The sequence below is a fragment of the Podarcis gaigeae genome (assembly GCF_964106915.1).
Source record: "Podarcis gaigeae genome assembly, chromosome: 6".
Classification (NCBI taxonomy): Eukaryota; Metazoa; Chordata; class Lepidosauria; order Squamata; family Lacertidae; genus Podarcis; species Podarcis gaigeae.
In genome coordinates this window covers 63,231,966-63,259,957 of record NC_139682.1, presented here as the reverse complement: position 1 = coordinate 63,259,957, position 27,992 = coordinate 63,231,966, and the positions used below count along the sequence as shown (strand labels likewise).

The window sequence follows — 27,992 nt, the reverse complement described above, 5'->3', positions numbered from 1 at the left end:
ACTCCCGCTGATTCTTTGCGCGCGCGCGTTCCTTAGAACACTTTGTTGCGCATGCCTCGGATGTGCCTTTGGTTTCGAAGGGGTAATCGCGCTTAGCTTTTCTGCGGAGGCGTGTCGCGTTGAACGCTTTGCTATTTGCTAAGGCAGCTACTTAGCGCTGGGGTTGTGAGCTGCAGGGTTGCCTGGCTTTGGACTAACTGGAGTGAACAAGTCTTATCTCTCTCTATCTGTTTATCTCTCTGTGTGTTTAATTTGCAGCAGGGTCCATTCGCATTACAAGCTCCTTGGGTTGTTTAGCAGCCATTAGACAGAAAGTTGGACTAAGTATTTATTAAGGGTAGGGGGAAGACGCATGTTAAGTTTACTCAAAGGCAACAGAGTGAGAGAATCTCTTTGCACGCCCCCTGTGTGAGGGAACAGAGGGGTTTGCTAAGACCATTGGTTGTTTATTCAGTTTGAATGATTTGTTTCTTTATACAGTACCTGGGTGTTTGGTTAAATTGGCAATAGCAATTTTGTTGCTATAGCTTGCTTGTTTAACCTCATAATAGAAATGTTGAGTTGTTCGTCGGACCTGTTTATATCATTTTTGCAATGTTTGTATCTCGTTTTGCTTCCTTGATTGTTACTACTTTGTTTCCCACACTGGGATTGTAAAAAACATCCGATGCTTATCGAAAGTGGAAATAAATAATGGTGCAACCCAATGTCCGCACATTGTGGACTACAGTCTTACTTCTTCAGATGCTATTCTGAGTGGCTCATGTATAAAGTTATTCCTAAAGTCGGAATTTCGTTTATAACACGACTTGTATATCAGAACTCTTCCACAGGCTCAGAGCAGTCTCTTAGGAAATGGTGAGCGGAATAAACAGCGTTTCATTTGTAAAAAGCTGAGGCGATGCCTGCATGGGAGTCGCACTTTAGGCTTGGGAGACCTTTGTCTCTAGATACTAAATTTGCATCTTGCACACACATTTTATTTTGTCCAAGGTCCATTCGGTGGGGCGGCTCAGTGAGTTCTGCCACTCAGTCCACCAACTACACAGGCTCTTCTTATTTATGACTTCACCGTGCATACTTTCAGGGAGAAAAGCCGCCGACATATACTCTATAGCCATCTTGCTGTGCTTCCCGGATAAAATAAAAAAGCAAGTCCCGGCTCAGCTAAAGCTCAGACGGGAGCTCAGTCAGGCCATTCCTCTGGGGTCGCTCCCCTCCCCGCGCGGAAGAGGAGGCGCCAACCGCCTACGACGCGAGGAAAGGCGGGCGGGCCCGCGTTTCAACCCGGCTTTGCGCCGCGCTCCGAGGGGCTTAGCCGGTGCGGGCAACCGAGCGGGTCGGCGGAGACCATGTCCGGGGCGCGAAGAAGAGGCGCGGGAGATTCTCTCGCCGGCTTCAGGCGGGGCGCGGGCGACGGCGCTGCGGCGGTGCCCCAGGGGCTGATCCGGACGGCGCGGAAGAGCGGCCAGTTGAACCTCTCTGGCCGCGGGCTGACCGAAGGTGAGCGGGGCCGCTGCTTGGATTCCCCCGTCTCCGCGGGCCGAAGCCGCGGCTGCCTCCGCTGCGCTGCGTTTCCTGAGGGGACTGGGCGGTCCCCACCTGTCGGCCGCGGAGGCCGCGTCTTCCCCTCAGGTCGCGCCCGGCTGCTTCCCGCTTTATTCCTGAGGAAAGAGTGCTGGTTGGGGCCCGAGCACTTCAGGGGCGTGTGCTGAACTGAGGGCGGCTTCATTCCCGCTTTTAATAATAATAATAATAATAATAATAATAATAATAATAATAATAATAATAAATAATTAATAATATTTTTTTTAAAAAAAACTCCACACAATTTAACAAATGCAGTTCAATTTCAATACAGTGTTCTCTTGACATTTTGACTCCCTACTCTTCTGTGAGGTTGCCATTCAAATCTTCTATCTACTGCCTTAAATACTTCTCCCTCCCTAAAACATATAATTTGTATTAATTTCATTATATCTAGTCAGATATTTGTACCGGGTACAAATAAGTATTATTCTCCTTTTTATATTTCAAATCCAGCCTGCGATTTCATTTGTCTATAGTATTTGTATGGGGTACAAATAAATAGTAATGACGACTATTATTTTTATTCTCCTTCCTTTGCTTATATTTCAAATCCTGCCTGCGATTTCATTTGACCATAATATTTTCTCAGACAGTCCAAAAAGGGTCTCCCCTCTTCCACAGACATTCTGTATCTTTGGTCTCTTTATTTTTTGCTCCACTCCCGCTTGTCTACCACAGTTTGGGGACATTTGAATGGGCATTGGCCATCATTTTATTATCCCTCTGAAGTTTTATAATGTGCCTTTCCTGCGGGGGGGTGGGGGGGGTGGATGAAGGTCGGCAACTGGGGGAAGAACCCACTTATTATTTCTTAAGCCTGGGTGAAGGGAAGAGGAGAGCTTGAGTTGCATCCAGCGCCAGCCCTACTCAGAATCGGAGCGGTGAAGTTAACTAACACGAGGTCGATTGATTTCGGTGGGTTTCATTTGAGGGGGGGGGAATTGAATACAACCATTTCTGCTTCATCTCAGGTTGTCTTAAAAGATGTTTGGGCAAATTCATGGACTGTCAGTGGCTACTAGCTCTGATGGCTGCCTACTTACCTTCAGAGGCAGTTGCTGGAAGTTGCAAATGGTGACTTCTTGTGGGATTCCCATAGGTTGCTGATCGACCACAGAGAACAGGATGCTGCACTAGGTGAGCTTTAGGTCTAATGCAGAAGGGCTTTTCTTGTGTTCATTTTTCTGTCTCCAGTCCCTCCACATGTATGGCGAATAAACTTGGATACTCCAGAAGAGGCGAAGCAAAATCTTTCCTTTAGTGCTGATGAACGGTGGTGGGAGCAAACCGATCTCACCAAACTAATATTATCTTCGAATAAACTGCAGTGTCTTTCTGATGATCTAAGACTGTTGCCTGCTCTCACTGTATTGGATGTGAGTACAATATTTTTGAGTAATGTTGCTTTCATATTCATATTATGATGAAAAGTGGGGGAAATAGGCCTCTTTCATTCTGTAAGAGCTTTGTTGTATTTTGTAATCTTCAGGGATAGCACAGATCTTATCTTAAAGATACATTTTTGTGTTCTTCATGCAATCAAGTAGTATATAAATTTTACGAAATAAGTAAAATAAATAAACACACTTTAACAATGTGTTAAATAAAAACTGGAGAGATTTAAAGAGCCTTGTCATTTATCACCATATTTTCAGACATAGTTCAGAATATAATGCAGTGGCTAATGGTAATGCTTGGATCGTAAACTGTTTGGTACAGGGAGCAATTGATTTCTTACTTTTTTTGAAGTAAGTAAAAGTGCTGACAATTTCTTTTTATTTTTAGGTGCATGATAATCAACTGACATCTCTTCCTTCTGCTATAGGAACACTGGAAAATCTCCAGAAACTTAATGTGAGGTAAATATGTTGTACAAACTTTGTACACAGAACATGTTTAAGGAATGGAAAAAGTTTAAAGATCTTTAAAGTGAAGATTGAGGTGAGGAAAGTTTAAGTACATTAGTTTTTAGTTATGTGTAGATAGTAGGTTCTTGTGGACATGTAACATTTGTAAATTAACAGGCAAGATTGTTTTAGAACAAAGTACTAATGCATTGGGATGCGGGTGGCGCTGTGGGTTAAACCACAGAGACTAGGACTTGCCTATCAGAAGGCTGGCTGTTCGAATCCCTGCGACGGGGTGAGCTCCCGTTGCTCGGTCCCTGCTCCTGCCAACCTAGCAGTTCGAAAGCACGTCAAAGGGCAAGTAGATAAATAGATACCACTCCGGTGGGAAGGTGAACATCATTTCCGTGCGCTGCTCTGGTGCGCTGCTCTGGTTCGTCATGCTGGCCACATGACCCGGAAGCTGTACGCCGGCTCCCTTGGCCAATAAAGCAAGATGAGCGCCCCAACCCCAGAGTCGGCCACGACTGGACCTAATGGTCAGGGGTCCCTTTCCCTCTTTACTAATGCATTTCTTCATAATTTTTATTTTATCAACAGCCATAATAGACTAAAAGATATACCGGAGGAGCTTATCCAACTAAAACATTTAAGAAGTCTGCTTCTGCAGCACAATGAATTAAATCAGTTGCCTGATGAATTTGGGCAGCTTATTAGTTTGGAAGAGTTGGTAAGTGGAGAAGGCTTTTATGATTATTCTGGTGATGTTTTGGTTACTAATATTAGTTCATTACTTGCATAACTCTTGAATTGGTACTGTTTTTTAAAATTCTTACCTTTGATTTACCAGCCCCGTATTAATAGTCATTTGGTGCCTGTTTGACAGTTTTGCTATGAAAGCATTTAAATTCTATGTATGACACTGCTTGCCAAAATTGTATGATTTGTCAAATCTTTTATTTTACTGTATCTGATTCATTTAAAATTAAGCTGATTAATTATGTGTGGGGTTTTTTAATTTTTTAAAAATTATCTCATTCAGAAGTCTCATGGGATGTGTTGAAAATTCGACTTATCTTTCATAAGGCCAACAATTCTGTTTTCAACTCTGGCCAATGGGATGCTTCCCAGAAGTTCACTAGAAAGGCAACAGCCATTCTCTCTGGTCTCCATCTCCCCACACCTTGCAGCTTTTATTAATAGATTTGTTACCTGAGAACATCAAGGATCCATATAGCTATCTCAGTTAATAACCAATAATAGACTTACCCTCTTTTAAAGATACCTGAGTGTGGCAGTCACCTTATTGTGTAGCAGTGAATTCCAATTCATGATGCATGTTTTGCAAAGTACTTTATTCTGTCTGCCCAGAATCTTCAGTTGGTCAGTTTTCTTGGGTAAGACAAGTAGTTCCAGCATAATTAGAGAGGGAGAAAATGTAATCCATTTTTTCCATACTATTTCCAGTTTATCATTTTTCTGTCCCTTCCCCTGTTGTCTTTTTCCTAAACTGAGAAGCTACCGATATTTCAGACTGTACTTGTAAGCAGGTATAAAAATTGTCCATCATATTTGAGAAAGCTGCTCACACACAGTAAATCATATTTATTTCAAACAATGTATTTCTATGATGAGGCTTATGACTGTCTTCAGTCTACCAAGTGAATATTCCATTCATTGCTGCTAGCCATTCATATTGCTATTTTATAATCCCTTTGACATTGGAACTACTGCATTCTGGCCATGCCAAACAAGAAATTCTGGGACTTCATTTGAAAAAGAACCAGGGTGGAAATACTGCAAGTGCTGACTAATAACTGTGCCATGTTTTCATACTTAGTGCTGAACCGATACTACTTGGCTTATTCACCACAATTTTCTTACGTAGCCTTTCTAAACCATAACATCAATTTTTATTTTCCGCTTTCTTTAGGATATTTCCAACAACCGTATTTCTAGTATCCCAGCAAGTTTTCGTTTTCTAACAAATTTGGTGCGGCTCAATTTGACTTGTAATCATTTGAAGAGCCTGCCAGCAGAAATCAGTGCAATGAAAAGTAAGGAAGCCTTGAATTATGACTTGACTGGAATCTTTTTGTTATCTTATTTTCCTGGTAGTAGGGGTTTAATGAAACATCATTTTAAAAGTACATTGCTATCACTCTTCTCTAAGGAATTTTATGTTCATGTACATCAGTGGTTCCCAAACTGGTCTGTGGATCACTAGTTTCATTCAGGTGGCCCATAGTGTGCCTATAAAAATAGAGTAAATATATATATAAAACATCAAAACAACAACAACCACACAACATCTAGCACTGTGCATACCATTGCTACAATAGGCAGATAAATCATTAAGTGGTCGGCAAAGATCCTCAGCAGTTTTCAAGTGGTCCATGGGGGAAAGAGATTGAGAACCACTGATGAAGTTGAGAAAGTGTGGCACTCAATTTTAACCAGCACTTGGTAGTCAAGCAGAACTGGTCTTCACAGTGCAGTAAGACTTTCCTGTGACAAGTTATGAGAAGACGCTTATATGTAAAGTGCCTCTGCATTGTAATCTGCATGCAATTTAAGCTATTCACAGCAGAAAGCAATAGTTTTCCTTGGCAAATGTGGGGCAGCATGTATTCAGAAATGTGTTAACAACTATGTGTCTTTGTACAGCTAGAAATAATGGTCTGGACTGAAAGAAACATGAGCAGAGTTCTGCTCATGTAACAGGGCTTTCCCACTCACCATTCACACTGCAGACTACCAAGCCCTCTGAAAAGTCATTCCTTATTGTTGGGACCCTCTGAGACAGTGTGTGAAACCTCGCAGAGGGAAAAGGGGCAACTCTGCCTTGTAAGCGGAAGTGCCTTCTTGCCTACACAAGAGGGTTTTCCTCAGCTGTGAGTCATTGTCTTTTATTCCCAAGTGTCATGGCTCTTAACTAAGAATTCTGAAGATTCTAATGTAGGTATAACTTAAAAATCCAGCAATATATTCTACAGCCTTTGCATTAATTAATATTTGGCTTGGCTGGCAAATATTTGAAGCCTCTTTCAGAAGTATAATAAAAAAATAATCTTGTGTGGTGCTTGTATTTAGTAAAGCCACCCTATTTTTTTAATTCTAATGTTTCGACTTGTTTCTCCATTTGGCATTTTGTTAGGCTGTTGTGAGGACAAGATGTTAGATAAAATGGGCCTAAGCAGAGCTATTCTTATGTTCCTTTCTATAGGTCTGAGACAGCTTGATTGTTCAAAAAACTATCTGGAAACAATACCTCCTGAAGTGGCCAATATGGTATCATTAGAGCAGCTTTATCTAAGGAGAAATAAATTGTGTTACCTGCCAGACCTTCCTTCATGTAAATTTTTAAAGGTAAGGTTTATTCTCAGTACATATTACCTAAAATATGTAAACTCCAATGAAGACATATTTTAAAACAGATTTATTCTCAGTACGTTTGATGCCTGTGTGTATATAGATTGTGGTATTAAATCTTTTCTTTTCTGAAGCCTGTTGCAATTAAGGATAAGTTAATCTTTATGTTGGTGAAACTGAAATAAAAGTGGTCAAGTTAATGCAGCTAGCTTCTGAAATTGGATTCTAAGCTTTATTTTGTCTCGTGATGCTAGGGTTACATTGCATTTAACAATTAACATGGTGCTTTCAGGCAGCATTTTCTTCAAAGAGAGGGGCATCCCAGTGACACATGCACATAAAGCTTTTGTTCAAGTGTAGATGGAACATTATTCAAATGAAAACTAATTCTATCCAGATTTTAATAAGGCTGGTGAGGGCCAATCCAATGCAGAAGTCACTCTGGCTGAGTTCCGTGCGTGAATAATATAGCAACTCCAATGACTTAAGTTTCTACAAGGTAACTATAGACCAGCTATATGTCCAACAGGTTGATCGTGATCGACAGATTGATACCTGAATGATCGCTGTTGATTGTGGTCGACCGTGGGCTCCCTTATGATCCCTGGCTCTGCCTTCTGTTGTCGGAAAGTATTGCTTCTCCTGCTTGTTAATTAGCGGAGCAACTGTAGTCTCGCCTAAAAAAAGCTCAACAAATTTGGTCCCTCCCCCCAGTGACAATGGGTAGATCACTGTCAGTTGTTTTATACTGGGAGTAGATCACAGTCTCTAGGGAGTTGGACGTGTGTGCTGTGGACTATCTGCTTAAAAATCTCTAAATTCAATAAATATGTAAAAATACGACTCTTGCCTCCTATGTAATAGATTAACCTTGATACAGAATTGATAGATTATGTGATTTATTCATTTTTAAAATTCTTCTAGGAGTTGCATGTTGGTGAAAATCAGATTGAAGTGTTAAAACCTGACCATCTGAAACATCTGAATTCTTTGTGTGTATTGGAATTAAGAGATAATAAGCTAAAATCGCTGCCTGATGAAATAACCCTGTTACAGGGGTTAGAGCGACTAGACCTATCCAACAATGATATTAGTAGGTAAGACTATGGGCATTATTTAGAGTGACTGGGGAAACCCAGCCAAATGTGCGAGGTAGAAATAATAATAATTAGTTGTCTTCCTTGGTTTGGAGCAAGTTTACACTGTTACTGAATTTAAAAGCAAATGCTCAGACCATACTGTTTCTTGAAATACATTCTTATTAATTGGTAAAGTAATATTGAACCATGAATAATGCTCTAATTAACGGGGTTCAGAATGCAGGGACTTGGATCTTAACCAGTGGTGAAAGTTCCGCTAATAGAGTGCTCCCGTCAGCAAAAGTGGGGGGAGGCATCTTTCACTGATTTCCGCATACCCACAAGAGCAGTGTCCACATGAAATTTTGCTCTGGTTGATTGGGGAAATCATTCAGACCAGCAGGAAAAGTGGCATGGAGGTACCTGTGAAAATTGCCTTTCCCATCCCTTCTGCCAGGGGGATTCTCAACTGGATATTTCCTTATCAGTGAATAGAAGGAGCTTGTGATTGTTTGCACTTACCGTATTTTTCGCTCTATAAGACACACTTTTTCCCTCCTAAAAAGTAAGGGAAAATGTGTGTGCGTCTTATGGAGCGAATGCAGGCTGCGCGGCTAAGCCAGAAGACAGAACAGCTGCGCAGCGATCCCTCTCACTTTTCTGGATTCTGGCTTAGCTGTGCAAAGCCTCTGCAGGGCAGCGGGGTGCCTTCATCCAGGGAGCCAGGGAGCTCCCTTTAAAGAGGGGCTTTTCTCTGAGTGGTGGGTTGCCCTTCTCCCTCCTCAGGGAAAAGCCTGCAAGCGCTACACACACGCTCCACGCGGCTCGTGAAAGGGAGCGCTAAACAGAGCCTGGGATGCATACAGGCTCTGCTCAGCGCTCCCTTTAAATAATATTTTTTTCCTTGCATTCCCCCTCTAAAAACTAGGTGTGCCTTATTGTCAGGTGCGTCTTATGGAGTTAAAAATATGGTAGTTTGGATCCAAGCCTGAATAACTGAACTGAGCATTGCTTTCATTTTCTGGCTTTGAGGTTGTTTATAAAGAGAACTCTTTTCTCTGCAGCCTTCCTTCCAAGCTAGGAAACCTGTCTCAGCTGAAGTTCTTGGGGCTGGAAGGAAACCCTTTAAGGACAATCCGAAGGGATGTTGTACAAGTAAGAGCATAATTTACATACTGTCTTGAGTTGTTTCTACCCCTTAAGATTCAAAAGATGCAAGTGGTTGACAAGCTTTTTGTGCTTTTATTCTTCCATTTCAGAAAGGGACGCAAGAAATTCTGAAGTACCTTAGAAGTAAAATACAAGGTAAAAGTTTTCTTTGAGAGGATAAGGTTACAGTTAAATCAACTCTTGGACTAGCTAGATTAACTCTTCACGATCTTGTTATGTCAAGAAATCTATTTGTTCACACCTGGTTGCGTATCTTTTCTCTTTTCCAAGTCCCACATAAGAGATGGTTTCTAGTATGTATCAGAATGAAGTACATCCCTTGTTATATAAATTTTTATAGAAATAAATTCTTATATAAATAAATTGAAAACTCTTGCTCAGTGTTAATAGAACAGTGGGAAACAATGTCCAGAGGAATCACATGTTGACTAGGTACCAGCTTAATATTTTACTACAGTGGTACCTTGATTTAAGAATTGCTTAGTTTATGAACAACTTGGATTAAGCTGCAAACCCGGAAGTAGGTGTTTTGGTTTGTGAACTTTGCCTTGGAAGAAGAACATGTTTTGCTTCCTGTTGAGTTTGTTCCACTTGTAAATTGAGTCCCTCACTGCTATGGGAAAGCATGCCTTGGTTTAAGAACGCTTTGGTTTAAGAATGGGCTTCCGGAACGGATTAAATTTGTAAGCCAAGGTACCACTGTATTTCTTTAAAATGGACACGGAGGTGGAAGATGCAAAGATAGCAATTGCTACATTTCCTACAGCTAGCTCTGAATGTTGAGCATGACAGTTCCCTGCACTACATAGCAAACTGCCCTAGAATCTAGAGGAAATTTCTGCAGCAGTTTGTGATACAATAGTTTGCTTTTCCAAGAAAAAAAGGCAAAAAGTTGTGGATATGCTTAAGGTCACTCTCTGGATTGTCACACATGACTTCAGTATTGAAGAACACTGGGAAGTTATAAATTGTACCCTCCCAAAATACATTCACCAATATTTTTTGTATTAATAAGATTTATAATCCAAATGATATTAAGCCCCAATAAGTATACTTAGATGACTGGATAACTTGGAATTAAAAATGACATTTCTGACTGAAGCTGATTAACTTCCTTGTGTTCCTTTACTTAATAAGGAAATAGCCACATACTTAATTTTGTACATATGCCTACAAGCATGCTTAAAAGCATTTGAAAATGCTTTATTGATTTCAGATGAGGGACATACTTACAAGTAAATGTGTTCATGTCTGATCACTAAGGCTGTTTTCTGTGGGAAAATGGTTGCTTGTACATAAGAGCATGAGCAAAGTTCTTATTGTTGCAAGGTGATTTCATAGCAGGAGGCCCGCTTGGAGCATGATCAACGCGTGGACAGCTCATGCTGTCCTAATGATTGGCCCACGTAAGCATAGCCTGATCGGCTACGTGGCCTGATGTGATGGCATGGCACTGTCCTTATCTGCTGGCTGAGAACAAGTTGCATTCCTTGTATTTTGTATCTTTCGGACTTTACACAATAAAGGCTGTGCTGCAGCAGCTCTAAAGCAGCCAGAATTCTTCAACCCATCTCTGTGTGAGACTGATTCTTACTGATGGCAAGCAGGTTCTCGTCAGTTTTCTCCCTTGGTGCTGTATTTAAATTTATGTATTTAAACATAAATACATTGAGAAAGAGAGAATGAATCTTAACTGTTTGTGCCAGAGGATTTCGAGACTAGTGCCTAATAACTAGCTCGTGATGGCACTTGAAAGGTCTGTCTCTTATATAATTTGAAAATAATTCCTTAGCTATATTTTGTATGTATACTGTAAAAGTTAGATGGTAGAACTAATGAACCTGGGTTACTATACAGCCTTAACTGCCAAGATGTTTCATAGTCAGGTTTTTTAAGACGTGTTCCAGAATTGATCGGGAACTGTATCAGCCACATGTGATCAGAGCATTTTCTCTGCGTCATTTGTATAGCTTCCTCTTAAATAAATTAAAAATGTATTGCAGCCAAGTTTTTAGGCTATACAATCAAAGTTATTTTCCTGTAACACCCTGTACAATTCTTTGACATTTGGCAACGCTTGAACAGATTGACACAAGATACTTACAAATGCAATCCAAAAATGGTTCACTTAAAGCCACTTGCTCCATTGGTCTTGATAGAGAACTGGATAAAACTGCAGTCCAAAATACCTTCTTACACTTGGAAGAAATATTGATATTCCCAGCCTTTGCAGACTTTCCAAAGAACAAGCCTGAGAGTCTTCTAGATCTGTTGTATGAAATATTCTGAACAAAGTCTTCATTAATTATCCTTGTGTCTGAATGAAGCAAACTTCATCTGCTGTGAAAACTCATACTTTGATGATGTTCAGACTCCAAAGTGGGTAAAATGGAAATGAAAAATCATCCTAACTACTTGGCTACATTTTTTAAAATCTTCAGATTTTTGCAGATTCTGATGTTTGTAAAATATTAAACATATATACTTTTGCTTTCTTTAGATGATGACATAATTGGTCCAAATGGAGAATTTCCTGTGACAGCAATGACTCTGCCAAGTCAGTCAAAAATTAATCTGCATGCTATAACTGCATTAAAAACATTGGACTATAGGTAAGAGAATTTTAAGCTTCTCAGCTCTAGACATATACCGTATTGGCCTGAATATAAGCCTCACTTTTCCCCCAAATTCCGATCATGAAAAGTTAAAGTGCAGCTTAAATTCACAACCTTACAAAAATTGGCTTTTACAATATCACTGCTGAAACAGACATATGGTAAAATGGAACAGGTGTGAGTGCCTGTGGAATTTTAAGGGAGCAGCTTATATTCGGGTATTGTCTCCCCCCCCTCCATGAATGTTAAATGTCCGGCTTATATTCGAACCAATACAGTAAATAAAAACAAATATAATGGGCAGAATCCAACAAAGTTGTTCTGTTTTCATTTACACAATGGAACTTCCCTCTCTCCCCCTCTGTGCCCTGCTCCAAAGGGTTTTGGGGAACCTCCAGAACAGATTTAGAGGGTGCCTGGGGAGAGGGAGGGGAACTTACATTGTGCAGACAGAAGTCCTTGTGCTTACAGAACTACTTTGTTGGATACCATGTGATGCATCCTTGATAGAGCAAATGGCACTGGTGCAGTTTTAATGATGAGTGAAAGAAAGTTCCACAAAAAACACCTTTTTTAACTTCTTTATTGAAACTTTTTATTTTATATTTTATATTCTTGTAAACTGCTTAGACGTTTCCTTACAAGCAGGCTGTATATAAATTTTGTTAAATAATTCAGAAGTGGCTCACTTAGTGGGGTGGAGCCACAGTGCTAGCTTCCCAGCAGCAGCAGCAGTACTTTCCAGGGGTATCTAGGTGGAGAAGAGATTGGCTTCACAGATGCACCCAAACATCCCCAATCAGGTACTGCACTATTAAGTTTAAAAGGCTCTCAGAATGGCTTACATAAGATCAGTAACAAACCAGACAGTACTACCTATACACAGGATTTCATTCTAAAAGTGTCTTTGGATTAGTATTGTTGAGGCTTTTTATCTGGTGTTGCAAAGATTATAAAAACACTAATGCATCTTTCCTTTTTTAAAATGCTGTCTCCTTAGGTTACTGGGATCTGGCTTCCTAACCATGTTTTATTTTGATATTTGAGTACAATATAATTCATTTTGCAACACGACTCTGAAATGTACAGTGCCTTTCCTATTGGAGTTCTGGCCAATTGATAATGTTGTTATCCTTCTATTAAATAATATGACTTTTAAAATAAATATTTTCCAGTGAAAAACAGGCAGCTGTAATTCCAAATGAAGTGCTGAATGCAGTTGGAACCAATCCAGTCACTTCTGTAAATTTCAGCAAGAATCAGCTGACTGAAATTCCAATAAGGTACTGTTTCTCCTATAGAAATATTAATTAAACCTGGGCTGAAGTCCGTTTTGAGAGTGTATTTGGGCGGGGGGACTGGAGTGAAATCACATACACGACTGTACTTTTTGGTAGTGGGGTTGTTGTACTGCAAGCATCACCTGAGGCCCTTCTTGTGCCCCCTCCTCAAGATGTCTAGAGGTTGGAAACATGAGAATGGGCCTTTTTTGCAATGGCTCCCTGTTTGTGGAATGTTCTCCTCAGGGAGGCTGGCCTGACACCTTCACGACATATCTTTAGGCACCAGGCAAAAAAATTCCTCTATAATGAGGCCTTTCACTGATTAAGCAATCTATGGTCTTTTAAATGTATTTATGAGGGGGTTATTGGGGTAAGTTTTTTGTTCTTATTATGATATGTATTTGTTTTTATGACCACCCTGTGATCTTCAGATGAAGCGCAGGATATAAAGTTAAGTAATCCATAATAATAATTGTAAGACCTTTCATTGGGGTGGAGAAGGGCAGAGTGGTGTTAACTTAAAAGAAAATAAACCAAGGTTTGGCCTACAGCAGAATTTAGGAAATCACCACAATAGATATACAGACAAGTGACCTGATTTGTACACAACACTAAACCATAGTTGAGTGTTATGAGAAGGGCGAAGAGTTACAGCAGAGTTTACTTTTACTTTTAAAGAATCCCAGCTTAACTCTACATATGAACGTAGGGGCAGTGGCGGAGCTTCAGGCTCTGGCATCAGGGGGCGGAGAGCAGGCGGAGTGTGATGCGCATCCTGGGGGCAGGGCGCCCAGCACAGGGAGGGCAGCCATGATGGCACCCCACTGGGATCGCACTTCTGGGGGGCGGGGCGCAACCCCCACATTCCTCTTCCTCCGCCAGTGCCTAGGGGTCTGATTTAAAACAAACTCTGTTAAGTTTTATAACAACCCAGCTAGCTAGCTAGCTAGATGTGTGTGTGTGTGTGTGTGTGTGTGTGTGTATCTATGTATATACTGTACTGTATATATAAAAACTAAGCCATGGTTCTGTAAAAGTAAACTACTGTACACTTTGGCAAAATTATCCTCCTAGGCACACAGGATGTGAAGAGTGGAGTGCAGGTGTGTCCACATTGTTTTAAACCATGGTTGAGAGTTGCATGTGAATGTGGCCCAAGATTTCTGATACTGGCTTCTTCTAACAAACCATAGTTTAAACAAGAGGAATCCAACATGATGCCCAACAGATGTTGTGGACTAGAACTCTTATTATCCTTGGCCATTGGCCATGCTGGCTGGAGGTAATGGGACTTGTGGCCCACAGCATCAACTACCGCTGGTTTAAAGTAAGCAGAGTTCCCAATTCAGACTTAGTGAGTTAGTTTGAATCAGAAAGCAGGTACAGTATTTTCATATTGTGGCTGAGGCCTATCTAAAGCTGACCTAGGGCCCATTGGTGGGTCCTGCCCCAGTGTTTGAGAGAAACTAATAGAAAGTTACACAGTGGTGAATACAATCTGGTTTAATCTGATGTTTTGAAATAGCACAAAACAATTGATGAGATCAATTGCCCCCCCCCCCTTTTCTTTTTTTTACAACTGGGCTGCAGAATTGTGGAATTAAAAGAATCAGTCTCTGATATCAATTTTGGTTTCAACAAGCTCTCGTCTATTTCTCTGGAGCTCTGTATGCTTCACAGACTGACACATTTGGATGTTAGGTAGGTGATTACTAAACCTTTGTTTATACGACATTTTTGAAGGGAATTTGTAGATTCCCTTAAAGATTTTCCTCTTGATTAAAGCTGACAGTTGAATGTTAGGCAATGTAGGTAGGTTTTTTGTTTTTTTTTTAATTGCACTGTATTTGTATTCAAGTGAATCCCAGAGCAGCTTGCAAACAGCAATGAACATAACAGTAGAACATCCCAGTTACAACACAAACACAACCATTTCAGTGCCTGAGCTATTAAAGCTTACCCTACCAAGCAGGCCCATGCAGAGCTTGTCTGAGGCCTGGACCAGAGTCTTGTTAGAATAAAGTTATAAACTCAAAAAAGAAAAAGAAAAAGCAGCTGGTCCCTGACTTAACCCTGGCTTAACCCTCTGAGGCCTGGGGCAAGTGTATCTGCTGCCCGCCCCTGAATGGGTCTGCTACCAAATAATGCAATATATAATAATTTATTGTAATCTATAAAGCAATGTTAATAAAACAGCAGCTAAAAAGTAGGCTGAACTTTTTTTACATTCACCCATACCCTACACTGCTTCCATTCAGTACAGGTAACTTGCATCTTATGAGCCCTTACAGCAGAGCTTTCCAAACTTTTCATATTGGTGACACACTTTTTAGACATGCATCATTTTGCAATCCAGTAATTAAGTTTTACTAACAAACCAGAGGTTAAAGTAACCCCTTTCCAGCCCCTGGAAACGTGTGGCGACACAGTTTGGAAAGTACTGCCTTACGGTGAGGCTTTCGGAAGGCAGTGTGAGGGCTCTGGGCCAGAGCCCTCATACTACCTTCCCAAAGCCAAGTAAGCCCACAGTAGTAGCTTTGTGCACCTTGAGGGAGCATAAATAAATGGTGAATGGTCTTCTCCATTTATTTATCCCCCCGCCCCCCCTGCACAAAGTTGCAGTTGTGCAAGTTAAGTTACACGTTAAGTTGTGAGGTACCTGTAATATGCATATAACTCTTTTTCCAGATGCTTAGTCTGATGCTTCTCAGAAGCTCACAAGTGGATCTTAACCCTCCATTTTCTCTGATCTCAGCAACTGGTAGTCAAAAGCATATTGTTCCTGAACATCGTGGTTCTACTGATACTAATGTGCACTCATCATATATGTTGATTTATATGTTGGGGTACATAATTTCCTATACACAAGTGATACTCTGTCATGGGAATTCACAATAGAATAGGTACCAACAGTTCTGCTTGCTTATTGAGGCAAATGAATCTCAATCTTGTATTTGAAAATGGTTCAGTTAAAATACCAACTTTTAATAAAAATTAATAGTTGTTGTATTTGGTTGCTTTTTTCAACTTAGAAATAACATTTTGACATCTCTGCCTGATGAAATGGAAGCACTGACAAAACTGCAAATAATTAATCTTGCCTTTAACAGGTAAGTGGTTTTGTAGATAACTCTACCAAAATTGCTCAATGCATGGTTAGTCTTTTGTCTTAGCTTTGTAGTATTACAGGACATCCCTATTCCTAGATCTACAGCAGGCTCCTGCTTTTAGAACTTCACTCAAAAAATCTGCTTGCCTCAGCAGTGTCCTCTTGGAAGAGGAAACTTCTCTGTCACTTCAGCTTAAGTCACGTGTGGGGAACCTGTGGTGTTCCAGATGTTGTTTTCTTATGAATGAACTGCTTCCTGAAGTGATTTTAACAATAAAAACATCAACAATAAAAACCATGTCAAAGCAAATACAAATACAGATTGGAATAAATATCCTCCTTAAAAGGTCTTCAACAGGTGCCAGAAAGACAATAGCGATGGCCAGTGCTTTTTTTCTAGAAAAAGAGGTGCTGGTACTCACCATTAAGTTGTTGCAGTAAGTGCTTCACTTTTTAACAACAACAAAAAGAGAGTTGACGGTACTGTGTACCCTTGATGGTACTCTGTGTACCCTGGGGGAGGGGGGGGAGCACTGGCGATAGCTCCTGTCTGTTATTTAATGGAAAGAATTTCAAAGAGTAGGCACTGTCACTCTAAAGGCCTGACTCCTACATCATATGAAAGAAAACAGAAATGATTTCTGACAGAGACCCTATTTTGCAGAGCTCAGTATTCAGTTGGGTGTTTATTTGGTTTTATTTATTATTACATTTATACCCCTCCTTTCCTCCAAGGAGTATAATATGGTGTATGCGATTTCCCCACTCCTCATTTTATTTTCCCAACAACCCTGAACTGTCAAGATGATGGCAGAAAAAACAGATGAGCATCTGAGATTGTACCATGTGCAAGCTGTAGCCAAGTTGCACATAATTGTGCAGAAAACTGGAGTTCTTTAACCCAATTAATTGAAAATGGTGAAAAAAGAGAGGCATCTATGCATTTTCAATAGCTATGGGTGAAGCCTCATGAAATTAGAAAAAGGACAAGCCCATCTTGTAATTTCATACAGCAGTGTAATTCCAATCCACCCTCTGCAAGGACACATCAAACTCCTCATGGACTTATAAGGTAACTCATTCATTCATTCATTCATTTCAAAACTGTAACTGTTTAAAAGGACCAGTTACCCTTGTAAATGCTTCCACATATATGCATCTAGGGGAAAATACCTAAGTGAAAGAAAAAGCATGCTTTTGAATCCTTACGAAAAAGTTACTGAGGGAATTAGTGTTTATACATTTATTTGACTGTGCTCCTCTAGGTTCTGTTTCCTTGGAAACATTCCCCTGACTTTTTATGCCTCGGGAGAGTCAGCTCTCTAAAGAAAAACATTTTGAGCCTGAAATTCTAGCACTTTCATGAAGGTAGGGAATGAAAAAGCCAGGAAAACTCCTCAGCTTAGCAACACCAAAAGGGACAGAGAGGAAGAAACACAGTTAAAAAAACCCCACCAACTCACAAAATACACAATAGGAAAGAGACAAGATCAAGTAAAGGAAAGTACTTGAGAAGAGAACAAAAGGAGCCAACTATCACCAACTTCAGGCAGGTTGTCTGGTGAGAGGGATGACTCCTGGAGAAGGCTGCAAAAGGCTTGAGTGGACCATGTTACTTTCAGTAGGAAGCATCTCTATGAAGAACGTCAGCCATTATTAGCTGAAAAATTAGAAGCTCCAAATATTGGTTTGGTTCTAGACTTTAGTTGGTTGCACATAGTTTCATTGAAAGCAATAGGGTTAAGTAGTGGCTAACTTAGAATTAAAGAATCTTTTGGGTTGGAAGGGACCCATGGGTCGGTCATCTAGTCCAACCCCCTGCAATGCAGACATCTCAGCTAAAGCATCTATGACAGATGACCATCCAATCTCTGCTTAAAAACCTCCAAGGAAGAAGAATCCACCACCTTTCATGGTAGTCTGTTCCACTGCCGAACAGCTTTTACTGTCAGATTTTCTAAATGTATTAGTCAGAATCTCCTTTCTTGCAGCTTGAAGCCATTGGTTTGAGTCCTACTCTCCAGAGCAGGAGAAAACAAGCATGCTTCCTCCTCCATGTGACAGCCCATGAGATATTTTAAGATGGCGATCATATCTCTCAGTCTCCTCTTTTCCAGGCTAAACATATCCAGTTCCTTCAAGCGCTCCTTGTAAGGCTTAATTTGCAGATCCTTAATCATCTTGGTTGCCCTCTGCACATGTTCTAGCTTGTCAACACCCTTCTTAGATTATGGTGCCCAGAAGTGCACACAGTATTCCAGGTGTGGTCTGATCAAGGCAGAATAGAGTGATATTACTTCCCTTGATATGGATGCTATACTTCTGTTGATGCAGCCTAGAATAGAACTTAATCTGAATCCAACCCTTGGTTCTGTAAATTAGTTCTCTAAAGACTCCTAATAAACTCAAGTCACTTGTGCAGTGGTTGTATTTACAAATTATATTCTTGGGTAGGTTATTCGTAATTATATTAATGAAGTGTGTCTGGTTTTCTTCATAGATTTAAAATATTTCCACATGTGCTGTATCACATTCCAACTCTTGAAACAATCCTCCTTGCTAATAATCAGGTTGGATCCCTGGACCCTCTGCAAATAAAGAAGTTGGACAGGCTTGGTACCCTAGATCTTCAAAATAATGACCTCTTACAAGTACCACCAGAACTTGGGAACTGTGTCAATCTCAGGTGATTAACTTCGTGAATTTTGGATAACTTTTTCCTATACAGCATATTCTAGTTGAAAATGTTCATGTTTATTCTAGGAAAGACTAAACAAAGCAGTACAAATGTTCATAATGAACTCAATCTCATTTTTGTGCCATCTGACTATTTGAATAGATTAGGTTACAATTTTGAAAATGTGTACTCTTTGGATCTTTTCAGACATTGGTTGAATTGAACAAGATTCTGCTTCCCAGGATTGTATACACTCAGTAAGCATGGGTACAATATAACTGAATATTTGAATGGATAGTTTTCCTAACCCTGTATGGGATAGCATTCCACAAACGAGATTTGTTAGAAAGCCCATGTTCAAATAAGCTAAGTCAACATGTAAGGAGCACAGGAGAACCCTGTTTGCAAAAACTGCTCATCCTAACTGATGGTCCTAAATAGATGGTGATGCAGTTTTCTTTTCAAGGTGCAATGCTGGAATTTTATGCATAAATCAGTGAGTGGTGAAGTGGTTCAACTGTTGAATAAAATAATAATGTGGTCTGATGCAGACAGGGAGAATTGATTGAGATGTATTCTCCTGATCCCTTGGTCCCAATTAAGGGATCAATATTGAGTCAGGGGATCATGTATATCTGCAGCATGAATTCCCCCAACCAGGTTCAGGATTTACAATAACACTAGAATTTTAAGCTGGTTTCAAATTCAACGAATTCCATCTACAAAGGTCTGAATAAGAAAAATGTAAAACATCTCCCAAATGACTATTTAAGAAAGAGAGTGTTGTCCTTTCCCCCTTGAATTCTAAGGGTGCGGCTTATCTGTGGGTGCGGCTTATATTCGGGCCAATATGGTTTATTTGCCATCTTTCAACCACAACTGGACTTATTCAGGGCAAAATATTATTATCACTTCATCTGCTTAAAAGTTCAACAGCACACTAGATTAGTGTTTCTATTCAATCTCTCACAAAGACAATACTCAAATATAAGCCGCTCCCTTAAAATTGAGTTACAGGCTGAAAATTGCTGCGGTTGGTAGAATTGTAACTCCAAGCCAATTTAAGTCTTTGATCTTGCAAGCCCACAAAAGTTACCGCACAATCGCTAAAATCGCAAATCACTATTCAATCGCTACAATTCCACAGCGACTCAAGCTCTTAAATCGGCAATAAAACATTTTTTTGTTCTGTTTATGTCTGTTTCAGCAGCAATATCGTAAAAGCCAATTTTTGTAAGGTCGTGAATATAAGCTGCACTTTAACTTTCACAGTCGGAATTTGGGGGGCAGGGAAGTGCCGCTTATATTTGGGCCAATACGGTAAATGAGTAGAGAAGGCTTCCTCAGCCTCATGCCCTCCAGATGTGTGGGACACAATTCCCATAATTCCTGACAATCAGCCATGCTGCTTGAGGCTGATGGGAGTTGGTCTAAAACATTTGGAGGGCACTAGGCTGGAGAAGAGGCATTGCTGACTTCCATTTTTAAATAAATGACACAATAAAATAAAAGTGATAAGGTTTTCTCATTTATGAATGGTGATTGTGTGTATGCATGTACATGCGTGCACACACATATAGTAGTCTTAACTGGTTTTTGGTCCTTCTGTTAGGACACTTTTGCTGGAAGGCAATCCTTTCCGGACTCCTCGAGCTGCTATTCTTGCCAAGGGGACAGCTGCTGTGCTTGAATACCTAAGAAGCAGAATTCCTACTTGATCTGTTGTGCTTGGTTTGAACTGAAATGTGTGCAAGATCTTACCTTCTGAAGCTTGAAGATTGAAGTCCTTATACATGACAACTATTTGCTTCATTTAGCATAAGCTCAGTGCATATGCTGGGGTCACTTTTTAAGAGCTATTTCACAAAGGACTCTTACCTTGCATGCCTCCAGTTCAAACGATGCTTGTGTACATACTTGTATGGTGTATGGGTAGGTTATTGATAGATGTTTCTATTGGTCCAGCAGCATTCTATTTGTCCTGTTTTAAATTTCCTTTTCTTTTAGCTAATTTTAAGGTCACCAAAAAGGGGCTGCCCCCCCAAAAAAATAAATGCAGATCTTGATTTGCATAATAGGAAGCATTTGCACCAAGCGATTGCCTGCTGAAGAATTATGGTGCTGACTTGATCACTAATGATTTGGCACATTTATCAAATTATTATTTGAAAATAAAACTCAAATTATATATCAAATGATCAGTTTCGTAAATTTAACCAAATGACTTAGTGCAACTGTTTACAAATTCCAGAAATGTTTAGAAAAACTCTGCTGTGTGGAACATCACAAATGTTGGAATTTTTTTTCTGTTTTTTTATAATTAATACTTGGTTGTGTGTGTGCCTTGCAATTATTCAAGATGCTAGTTTGCCAAAATGAGCAGTTTCCATTTATTTCCCTTTTTAAAATGTTATAGCTATTAAGAGCTGCTTGTTTTTGGAGATGTCCTACTTGTACAAGGATAGCTTAGTATGAAGACACATGGCCTGTGTCAGCTGTGAACACCACACACATGAATTTTCTCCTTTCTTTGCAAAAAAACTGTGAAACTGGGAGTTGGAAAGGAGGAGGCATGTAGCTGCACCAGAGTATAATCTATTATATGGAATTCTTTTAACTCTAAAACTGTTTAACCATGCAACCCCACTTTCAGATTAAATTTTTAAGACTTGTAGAAACTGGAATCTTTTTGGAAGAGGGTTATTGATGTGAATTTCCCTGATCTGTTCTTAATTTGAGACAGCCATGCCTACACCCTTAAATGTGTTGTCCTGGTCTTGCTTTTGTGTTTTTAATAATCTGTTGGGAACCGCCCAGAGTGGCTGGGGAAACCCAGCCAGATGGGCAGGGTCTAAATAATAAATTATTATGATTATTATAGTAGCCCCTGTGTTGAGTTATGTATAATTAGAAGCATATATACACTATTGCCCATAAGATACTTTCCTTTCCCCCAAACTTTGGGTACAATTATGAAAGCCATAGTCTGCACCCAACGAGAGACTAGTGCAGGGGTGATTAACCTGACAGCAATCCAGTACTAGCAACCATTGTACTAAACCATTCTCTGCAAGTCCAAACCCCTAGGTAATGAGAACTACCTGAAAAGCTGACAGCGTCTTTTTATGTTGGTGAATGCATTTCTAGTTCCGTACTTCTGATGCACTTGGATTGAGGAAGTAAAATAATAAGAAGCTTGGCAAACAGCTTGGTGTTGTTTCTATGAATGAGCAAAAGTGAAATAGTTGTCTTAAAAAAAAAAAAAAGTGATTGCAAGACTCCCGCACAAAGTACTTACAATAAGGTGCCTTTATTTATACAATAGACTTTTTAATATATTATTCAAAACACTTTTTTTAATACTGAAAAAGGTTGAGTACATCAAAGCCGAAAATGGCTCTGCTATACGCTGCACAGCATTGTTTGAGTCCCTGTATTCTTTTTATGTACAGAAAGCATCTGCAAAATGCATTCTAGACACAATATGCACCTTACCAGTTAGTGTCAATACACAAATTAAAATGGGAGTGATACCACCTGCATGTGCAAATGAAAGATAATTGATTTCACTGAATCAATAGATTTAAAATATAGCTTTAAAGTACCTTTTTGCACGTAAAATGAAGCAGCTTCCAAGTTCAGTAAATCTGTATACTGCAAAGACATTGAAATACATTCACAATCTATGTTCATAGAGTAGTAAGTGGTTCTTCATTCAGCCATATTTACAATGATATTGTAATTAAACTGAAAAGTACAGTTCTTCATATAGCAATCTTTGTAACACATACAAAAATGACAGTTCTGTATATAATTTAAGCTCAAAATCACAATTTTCTCAAAATATTAATTACAATACAGCTATCTCTATAATTAAACATGTGTTTTATAAAATGGTAAAATTTGTAATAAAGTAAGTTGTTTTTGACTTGATTACAGTACTCACAAGTAGAAAAATGTAACTTAATAAGTCTTTTGTCTTGCCCAGTGTTAAGCCACCTAAGCTAGCAAAGAGGCAGGAAAGGCCCCAGTTTATAAAAATTCAGCCTCTTGTGCTGAACTGGTGTGGCTTCTTGATGTTAAGAATAAAAGCTTTTACAAGAGGGCATGAAAATTCTAGATGGAGTAAAATGGTGTGTATTATACATGTTTTGTGTTTGACTTAATGCACATCTGAAAAGTTCAAAAAGACTAGTAAGGACGACTCATTCTAAAAGTCTGAGTTAAAATTCTGCTATTGTATAGAGCGTTAGAAATCTGGCTATTAAAAATGTGTGTGCTGAGGAAAACTAGGCTTTGCCTTTGGGTGTCAGTATTGGGCTGCGCAAATATGACTACCATTGTTGTTGAGCATAGCAAAAACTGCCCTTGTTGTTCATTAACCCACCGTCACTACATGTGAATCCAATCCAAATTACTGGTTTAGAAATAGATTTTATTATTATCTCATACTTGGAACACAATGCAATAATGAAGACCATGAGCAAAGGAAAAAATGGAACTGAAAATATTCAACAGCAATTCCTAAAGGAAGAAAAAATGTTTTGTGAAAGTGTAAGTCACTATTTGAGTTCCATCTTAATTTTGCCCCAAAAGTACATGAAAACTGTAAACATGGAAAACTCGAATCAATGTTACTAAACACTCTTGCTGTTGACAATGATACATTCTGAACATTAGCAGGGAGGTGAGCAGATTAGCATTTTGCTTATATTTCTGTGATTTGCTTGATTATTTCTTAGAGAGGCATGTATTGCAGTCAGACACAGAATTCAGTACACTCACAAGTTAGCTGTGTACAACGCTGAAACTACTGGTTTTAGTTTGGTAAATGGGTAGGCACTGCTGCTGCAAGAAAGGGAAGCAGAGAGTGGTAGGATAAAGAAGACTATCCTTTGTGGAACATAGCTTTCATTCCAGATATCCTAGGCACAAGGTTTATAATAGGTTTTTGTTTTTAAATTAACAACTGTTCCATCTTTTATTTATAAATTGGTCACAAGCGGAGCTTTTTCCCCAACCAGAACTCACTGGAACTCAGCTCTAGCACCTCTCAGGTGGGTGCCATTGCCATCATAAGAGAAGAAGGGAGGCATTCACGGTGAGTTCCAGTATCTCTTTTTCTAGAAAAAACGGCACCGGTCACACAGGGCACCATCCAGAGGGACTTGATGCAGCCAATGTAGCTAAGAGGTCTGCCCTTTTTTGGGAAACATTTTTCATCTAGTCTCACTGCACAGCAATTTTTGGGTGAGTTACAACAAAACAGTTTCAAATTCACAATACAGTTACTAAAATGAGGCATAGAGCCAGCCACCTAAAAATAACAATACTGGCATCAGATCTTGCTATGTGCCTGTGTGAATTACCAGATATCTAAAATGTAACAAGATTTAGGTATCATGGAGGGGTGGTGTTGGTTCCAAAATGGAAGCATCATCACTGAGAAAGCGTGTGATGCTTAGATGGGAGATCACATGGAAACAAGATGTATGCTGACTTGAGTTCCATGAGGGAAGAAAGATTAGTGTAGTGGCAAACCCAGTAATAGCAGAAGTTACATTTTGACTACCTATATTTGTAGTCATAGGGTTTCTGCAATTGCTGCAGCATGTGGCTATAAGCAGAACACATGACTTTGAATCTTAAGTATGGTGGTTGCTTGAGTTATCTGGTGGTCATGTGTTATAGCTCATATATAAATTAAAATTTGCATATAGGTAAGAACAATGGTTCCAAACCAAGAAGCTTTTGAATTTATTAATGCATGTGAGCAGATGTCTATACTGCAAGAGGCATGGGAGAAAAGCACGATTCTTAAGAGTACTTGCCATCTACCGTTTTTAAACAAATACTTTACAAGTGTATGTCCTGCCTGCCTGCATAGATACATAACAGGTTTGTGTCACTGCCTCCATGTAGTGATGCTCCATACACATTATGTTTACCTGAACAGCTGTTGTGCTGATTTGAAGGAATGTCAGCCTTTCCCTTTATTTTACTTACAGTGTAGCTCGAATGTGAGAGTTGGTAAATAAAAGAACTGGTGCCATGGCAACCAATGCAGCAGAGTCAAATTCTAAAGAAGTGTAGAATAAATGACAATTTTTGGATTTCACTGTATTTTTAAATCATTATCAAAAATGAAAACAAATGAATTTTAAAACATAGGACCCCCCTCTGGATAGGAGGACTAGTAAGTTTCATAGCATTTGAAGTTTTAGATCATTGATCTGGGATTCAAAGATCACTACAGGCCCACAGCATGCAAAAGCAATAACATCTTATTCTCCATTCTTGCTACAAAACAAAGAGCAAGAACATATGATTCCCTGGCTTCCATGGCAGGTAGATCAACTTTATCCCCACTTGTTAATTAAGCAACCTGTCATCATTATCTGATTTGATAAAACAGTTGAGCTGAAACCACATTCTGTTTAGTCGTAAGGCTATCCTGAGTTATTTTATGGTTTTATATTTCATTGCCAACTGTCTTGAACCTAGGAGAAGGTGTCATATAAATATTTTAAATAGTTTAATTATAATGTATAGTCAGAAACGTTATTGCTTGTGTAAAGTGCTAAGAGAACTGAATTACATTAGGGCCAAACCACTTTTAATTAGCTACAGTAATGGTTTTTCTATTGATAAGCAATATTAAGTGATTTGCACACTGTTCCCCTTCATTAAATGTCATCTTGTGGATTAACTCCTACACATATTTCATCAAATAAAGCATGTTGTTCATTAAGAATTTGAGCTGAGCATATTTTTGCAATAGGAGGGTCTGAGCTTGGAACATGGGAAATGACATGGAAGGAGTGCATTGCAGGTTACAAATATTCAGATTAGCTGTGACTGTTCTTTGTATAACCCTAAACCACGTCGCATGATTGTGGTAAAGGTAGAGGTACCCCTGATCCTTAGGTACTTTGATGTGCTTTCAAATTTCTAGGTGGGGAGGAGCTGGGACCAAGCAACGGGAGCTCACCCCGTCATGGGGATTCAAACTGCCGACCTTCCGATCAGCAAGCCCTAGGCTCAGTGGTTTAGACCACAGCACCACCTGCGTCCCTATGATTGTGGTAAGAAAGAGCAAATCCCCTTCTTGCTAATTCATTTCTGGACACAATTCAAAGTTCTGGTAATTATCTTTGAAGCCCTAATAGCAAACATGGTGAACCTTTTTCAAACAGAGGGCTGCATTACGTCATGGGTAACCTTCCAGGGGCCACATGTTAGTGGCGGGTGGGGCCAGAGGACAAGTGGGCTGAACAAAGGATGTGAGACTTTTGTACACTAGACTACATTCCAGCCATGCAAACCCATGCGAAAGGCAGAGGTTTACACAGGCAGGCACCCACCCACCCACCCACCTACCCACCTTTTTCTCTCCAGGCAAGCAAGAGGCCTTAGAACAGCTCAGAGACACATTCTTGTTGGGCAGTGTGTGGCCTAGGGAGAATCTGAGGGCCAAAGAGGTTCCTCATCCCTGCCCTAAAGGATACCTGAGGGACCATCTCTCCCCCTCCTAGGTTGCCTGCTGCCTAAGATTTGCTTTAAAGGCTCCCTTCCATGTCATGTTCCAGGTTGAACATTGAATATTGGATGGAAAGTGGCAAAAAAGCCACCTCTGTGGTCATACCCACATTATATTACCTCATTATATCATATCTCACTGTATATCTTATGCCTGCTGTGTGGTGCATCTTATCATCATCTTCGGCTGCGCCTGTCTTTGTTGTATTGGTTTATATGGTTGTATTATTTCAAGCTACCCTGAGTGATGCAAATACATATGAAGCGCAGGAGATGAGCTTTTCAAATAATAGTATACACACTGAAGCTCACTTTTGCATGTGTGACACCCTCTCCCAGCTCAGGGAGTACCTTAAATTAATCCTGTAAGGCATTGGGTGCTATTCGGTTAAGTTTTACTCAGAATAGATGCATTGAAATCAATGAAAAGGATTAGCTTAGACATTACTACTCTGAGCAAATCAGTTGAACACCACCCATGAAATTTAAAAAGGCAAAGGGAGGAATTTAGTGTCTCACCATTACGTTTGTTCTGTCAGTGCAAGCATTTTTGCTTGCCAGGCAGAAAGATCTCCTCCTCTCCCTCCCCCCCAGCTGATTGGGTGGCCAGAAATAGGGGGGAGCCCTGTTGCACTAGCAGAGCTCATTGCACTGTCTCCTGCTAGCGCAAATATTTAGTTGTATCAGGCCGAAAAGTTTTAAAGTGCAATTCTATAAATGTCTCCTCAGAAGAAAGCCCCATTAAGTGCAATGGAATTCATTCTCAGGTAAGTGGATATAGGACTACAGGTTAATTTATATATAGTTTTCATTTTAAGTGTCTATAAAAATACTATTTAATAATCCATTATATTTGACTTTAGGCTTTGTGGGAATTACAATTTTAAATAGTTTTCTTTCTAAAGCCATGAAGAACTTTGAGGCTGTGACTGGGTACACACACCACCTTAAAAGGGCATGGCTTCCCCCAGAGTATTCTGGGAATTGTAGTTTATCCCTCACAAGGCTATTGGGATAGGGGGGTGTCATGTCTTTTAAAGGTGTGTTGTGCATGCAGCCTGTTTTTTGATAGACGGAGCTTGTGTGTGCTTCTGTGTTCTGAAATTACATGACATCTAGAAATAATTAAAAATCATCTTGAAAAAAAGCTGGTACCAACGCACAGAGGCTTACAATGAGAACTAATATGTAATCCCATGGAAGTTACATTTATATAGATATCCCTCCCAATGATCAGTACTAACATATATTATACATTTGGCACTATGTTTGCCATTGGTCCAGCAATTGGCAATTTCCCCCCATATATATATATATTCATTTATTTATATATATATATGTATATAAATTTTTATTTAATTAAACATTAGATCTGGCTAGACATATTTTACTATTTATAAAAAATATTTAGACAGTAAGCTCACGTTGAATAACTAGGTCTACTGTATTCTGGAAACTCTTCAGTAGTAGTACAGCTTTTTCATGTTCCATATGTACAAAACTGTGTCCATTCGCCTGTAACAGACAAAAGAGAAAAAATTATAACTAGATATCCATTGTGGCTACATGGGAAATACAGCTGTAAAATCAACTGAAATCCTACAAGTGTATAAAAATCAGCTGAAATGTTATCCCAGTAAAAGCTCCATTCAAATTTTGGTTTTCCAACTGTCTATGCAACCCCATATTGGTGTGGTCATCTATTGCTCTC

General features: G+C 39.6%; 2 protein-coding genes across 20 annotated transcripts in view; one reads left to right on the top strand and one right to left on the bottom strand.

The window, feature by feature from the left end:
- The first annotated feature begins 15 nt into the window (after nt 1-15).
- The window catches only part of LRRC40 (leucine rich repeat containing 40), a 49,048-nt gene continuing 21,071 nt past the window's right edge, over nt 16-27,992 (top strand). For 3 of the 10 annotated variants that reach the window (XR_014565327.1, XR_014565328.1, XM_083743075.1), the window contains exons 1-14: nt 103-1,503; nt 2,785-2,966; nt 3,376-3,449; nt 4,038-4,167; nt 5,371-5,494; nt 6,664-6,806; nt 7,734-7,906; nt 8,953-9,043; nt 9,148-9,193; nt 11,559-11,670; nt 12,849-12,956; nt 14,547-14,657; nt 15,989-16,066; nt 18,566-18,751. Coding sequence is in view for 6 of the 10 variants with exons in the window: in XM_083743075.1 (XP_083599201.1) it covers nt 1,353-1,503; nt 2,785-2,966; nt 3,376-3,449; nt 4,038-4,167; nt 5,371-5,494; nt 6,664-6,806; nt 7,734-7,906; nt 8,953-9,043; nt 9,148-9,193; nt 11,559-11,670; nt 12,849-12,956; nt 14,547-14,657; nt 15,989-16,066; nt 18,566-18,751 (1,709 nt within the window). In the remaining 4 variants the exon portion in view is untranslated. Of the gene's footprint in view, nt 1,504-2,784; nt 2,967-3,375; nt 3,450-4,037; nt 4,168-5,370; nt 5,495-6,663; nt 6,807-7,733; nt 7,907-8,952; nt 9,044-9,147; nt 9,194-11,558; nt 11,671-12,848; nt 12,957-14,546; nt 14,658-15,988; nt 16,067-18,565; nt 18,752-18,949; nt 19,000-20,354; nt 21,626-23,869; nt 25,497-27,992 lie in introns of those variants that run through there. The other 7 variants (XM_083743073.1, XM_083743078.1, XM_083743074.1 and 4 more) reach the window with 7 other exon arrangements.
- Nucleotides 22,037-27,992, bottom strand: part of LRRC7 (leucine rich repeat containing 7) — a 184,103-nt gene continuing 178,147 nt past the window's right edge. For 7 of the 10 annotated variants that reach the window (XR_014565299.1, XM_083742900.1, XM_083742907.1 and 4 more), the window contains 2 exons: nt 27,706-27,796; nt 22,037-23,266 (listed from right to left, as the gene is read on the bottom strand). Coding sequence is in view for 8 of the 10 variants with exons in the window: in XM_083742900.1 (XP_083599026.1) it covers nt 23,184-23,266; nt 27,706-27,796 (174 nt within the window). In the remaining 2 variants the exon portion in view is untranslated. Of the gene's footprint in view, nt 27,797-27,992 lie in introns of all 10 variants that reach the window. The other 3 variants (XM_083742905.1, XM_083742901.1, XM_083742911.1) reach the window with 3 other exon arrangements.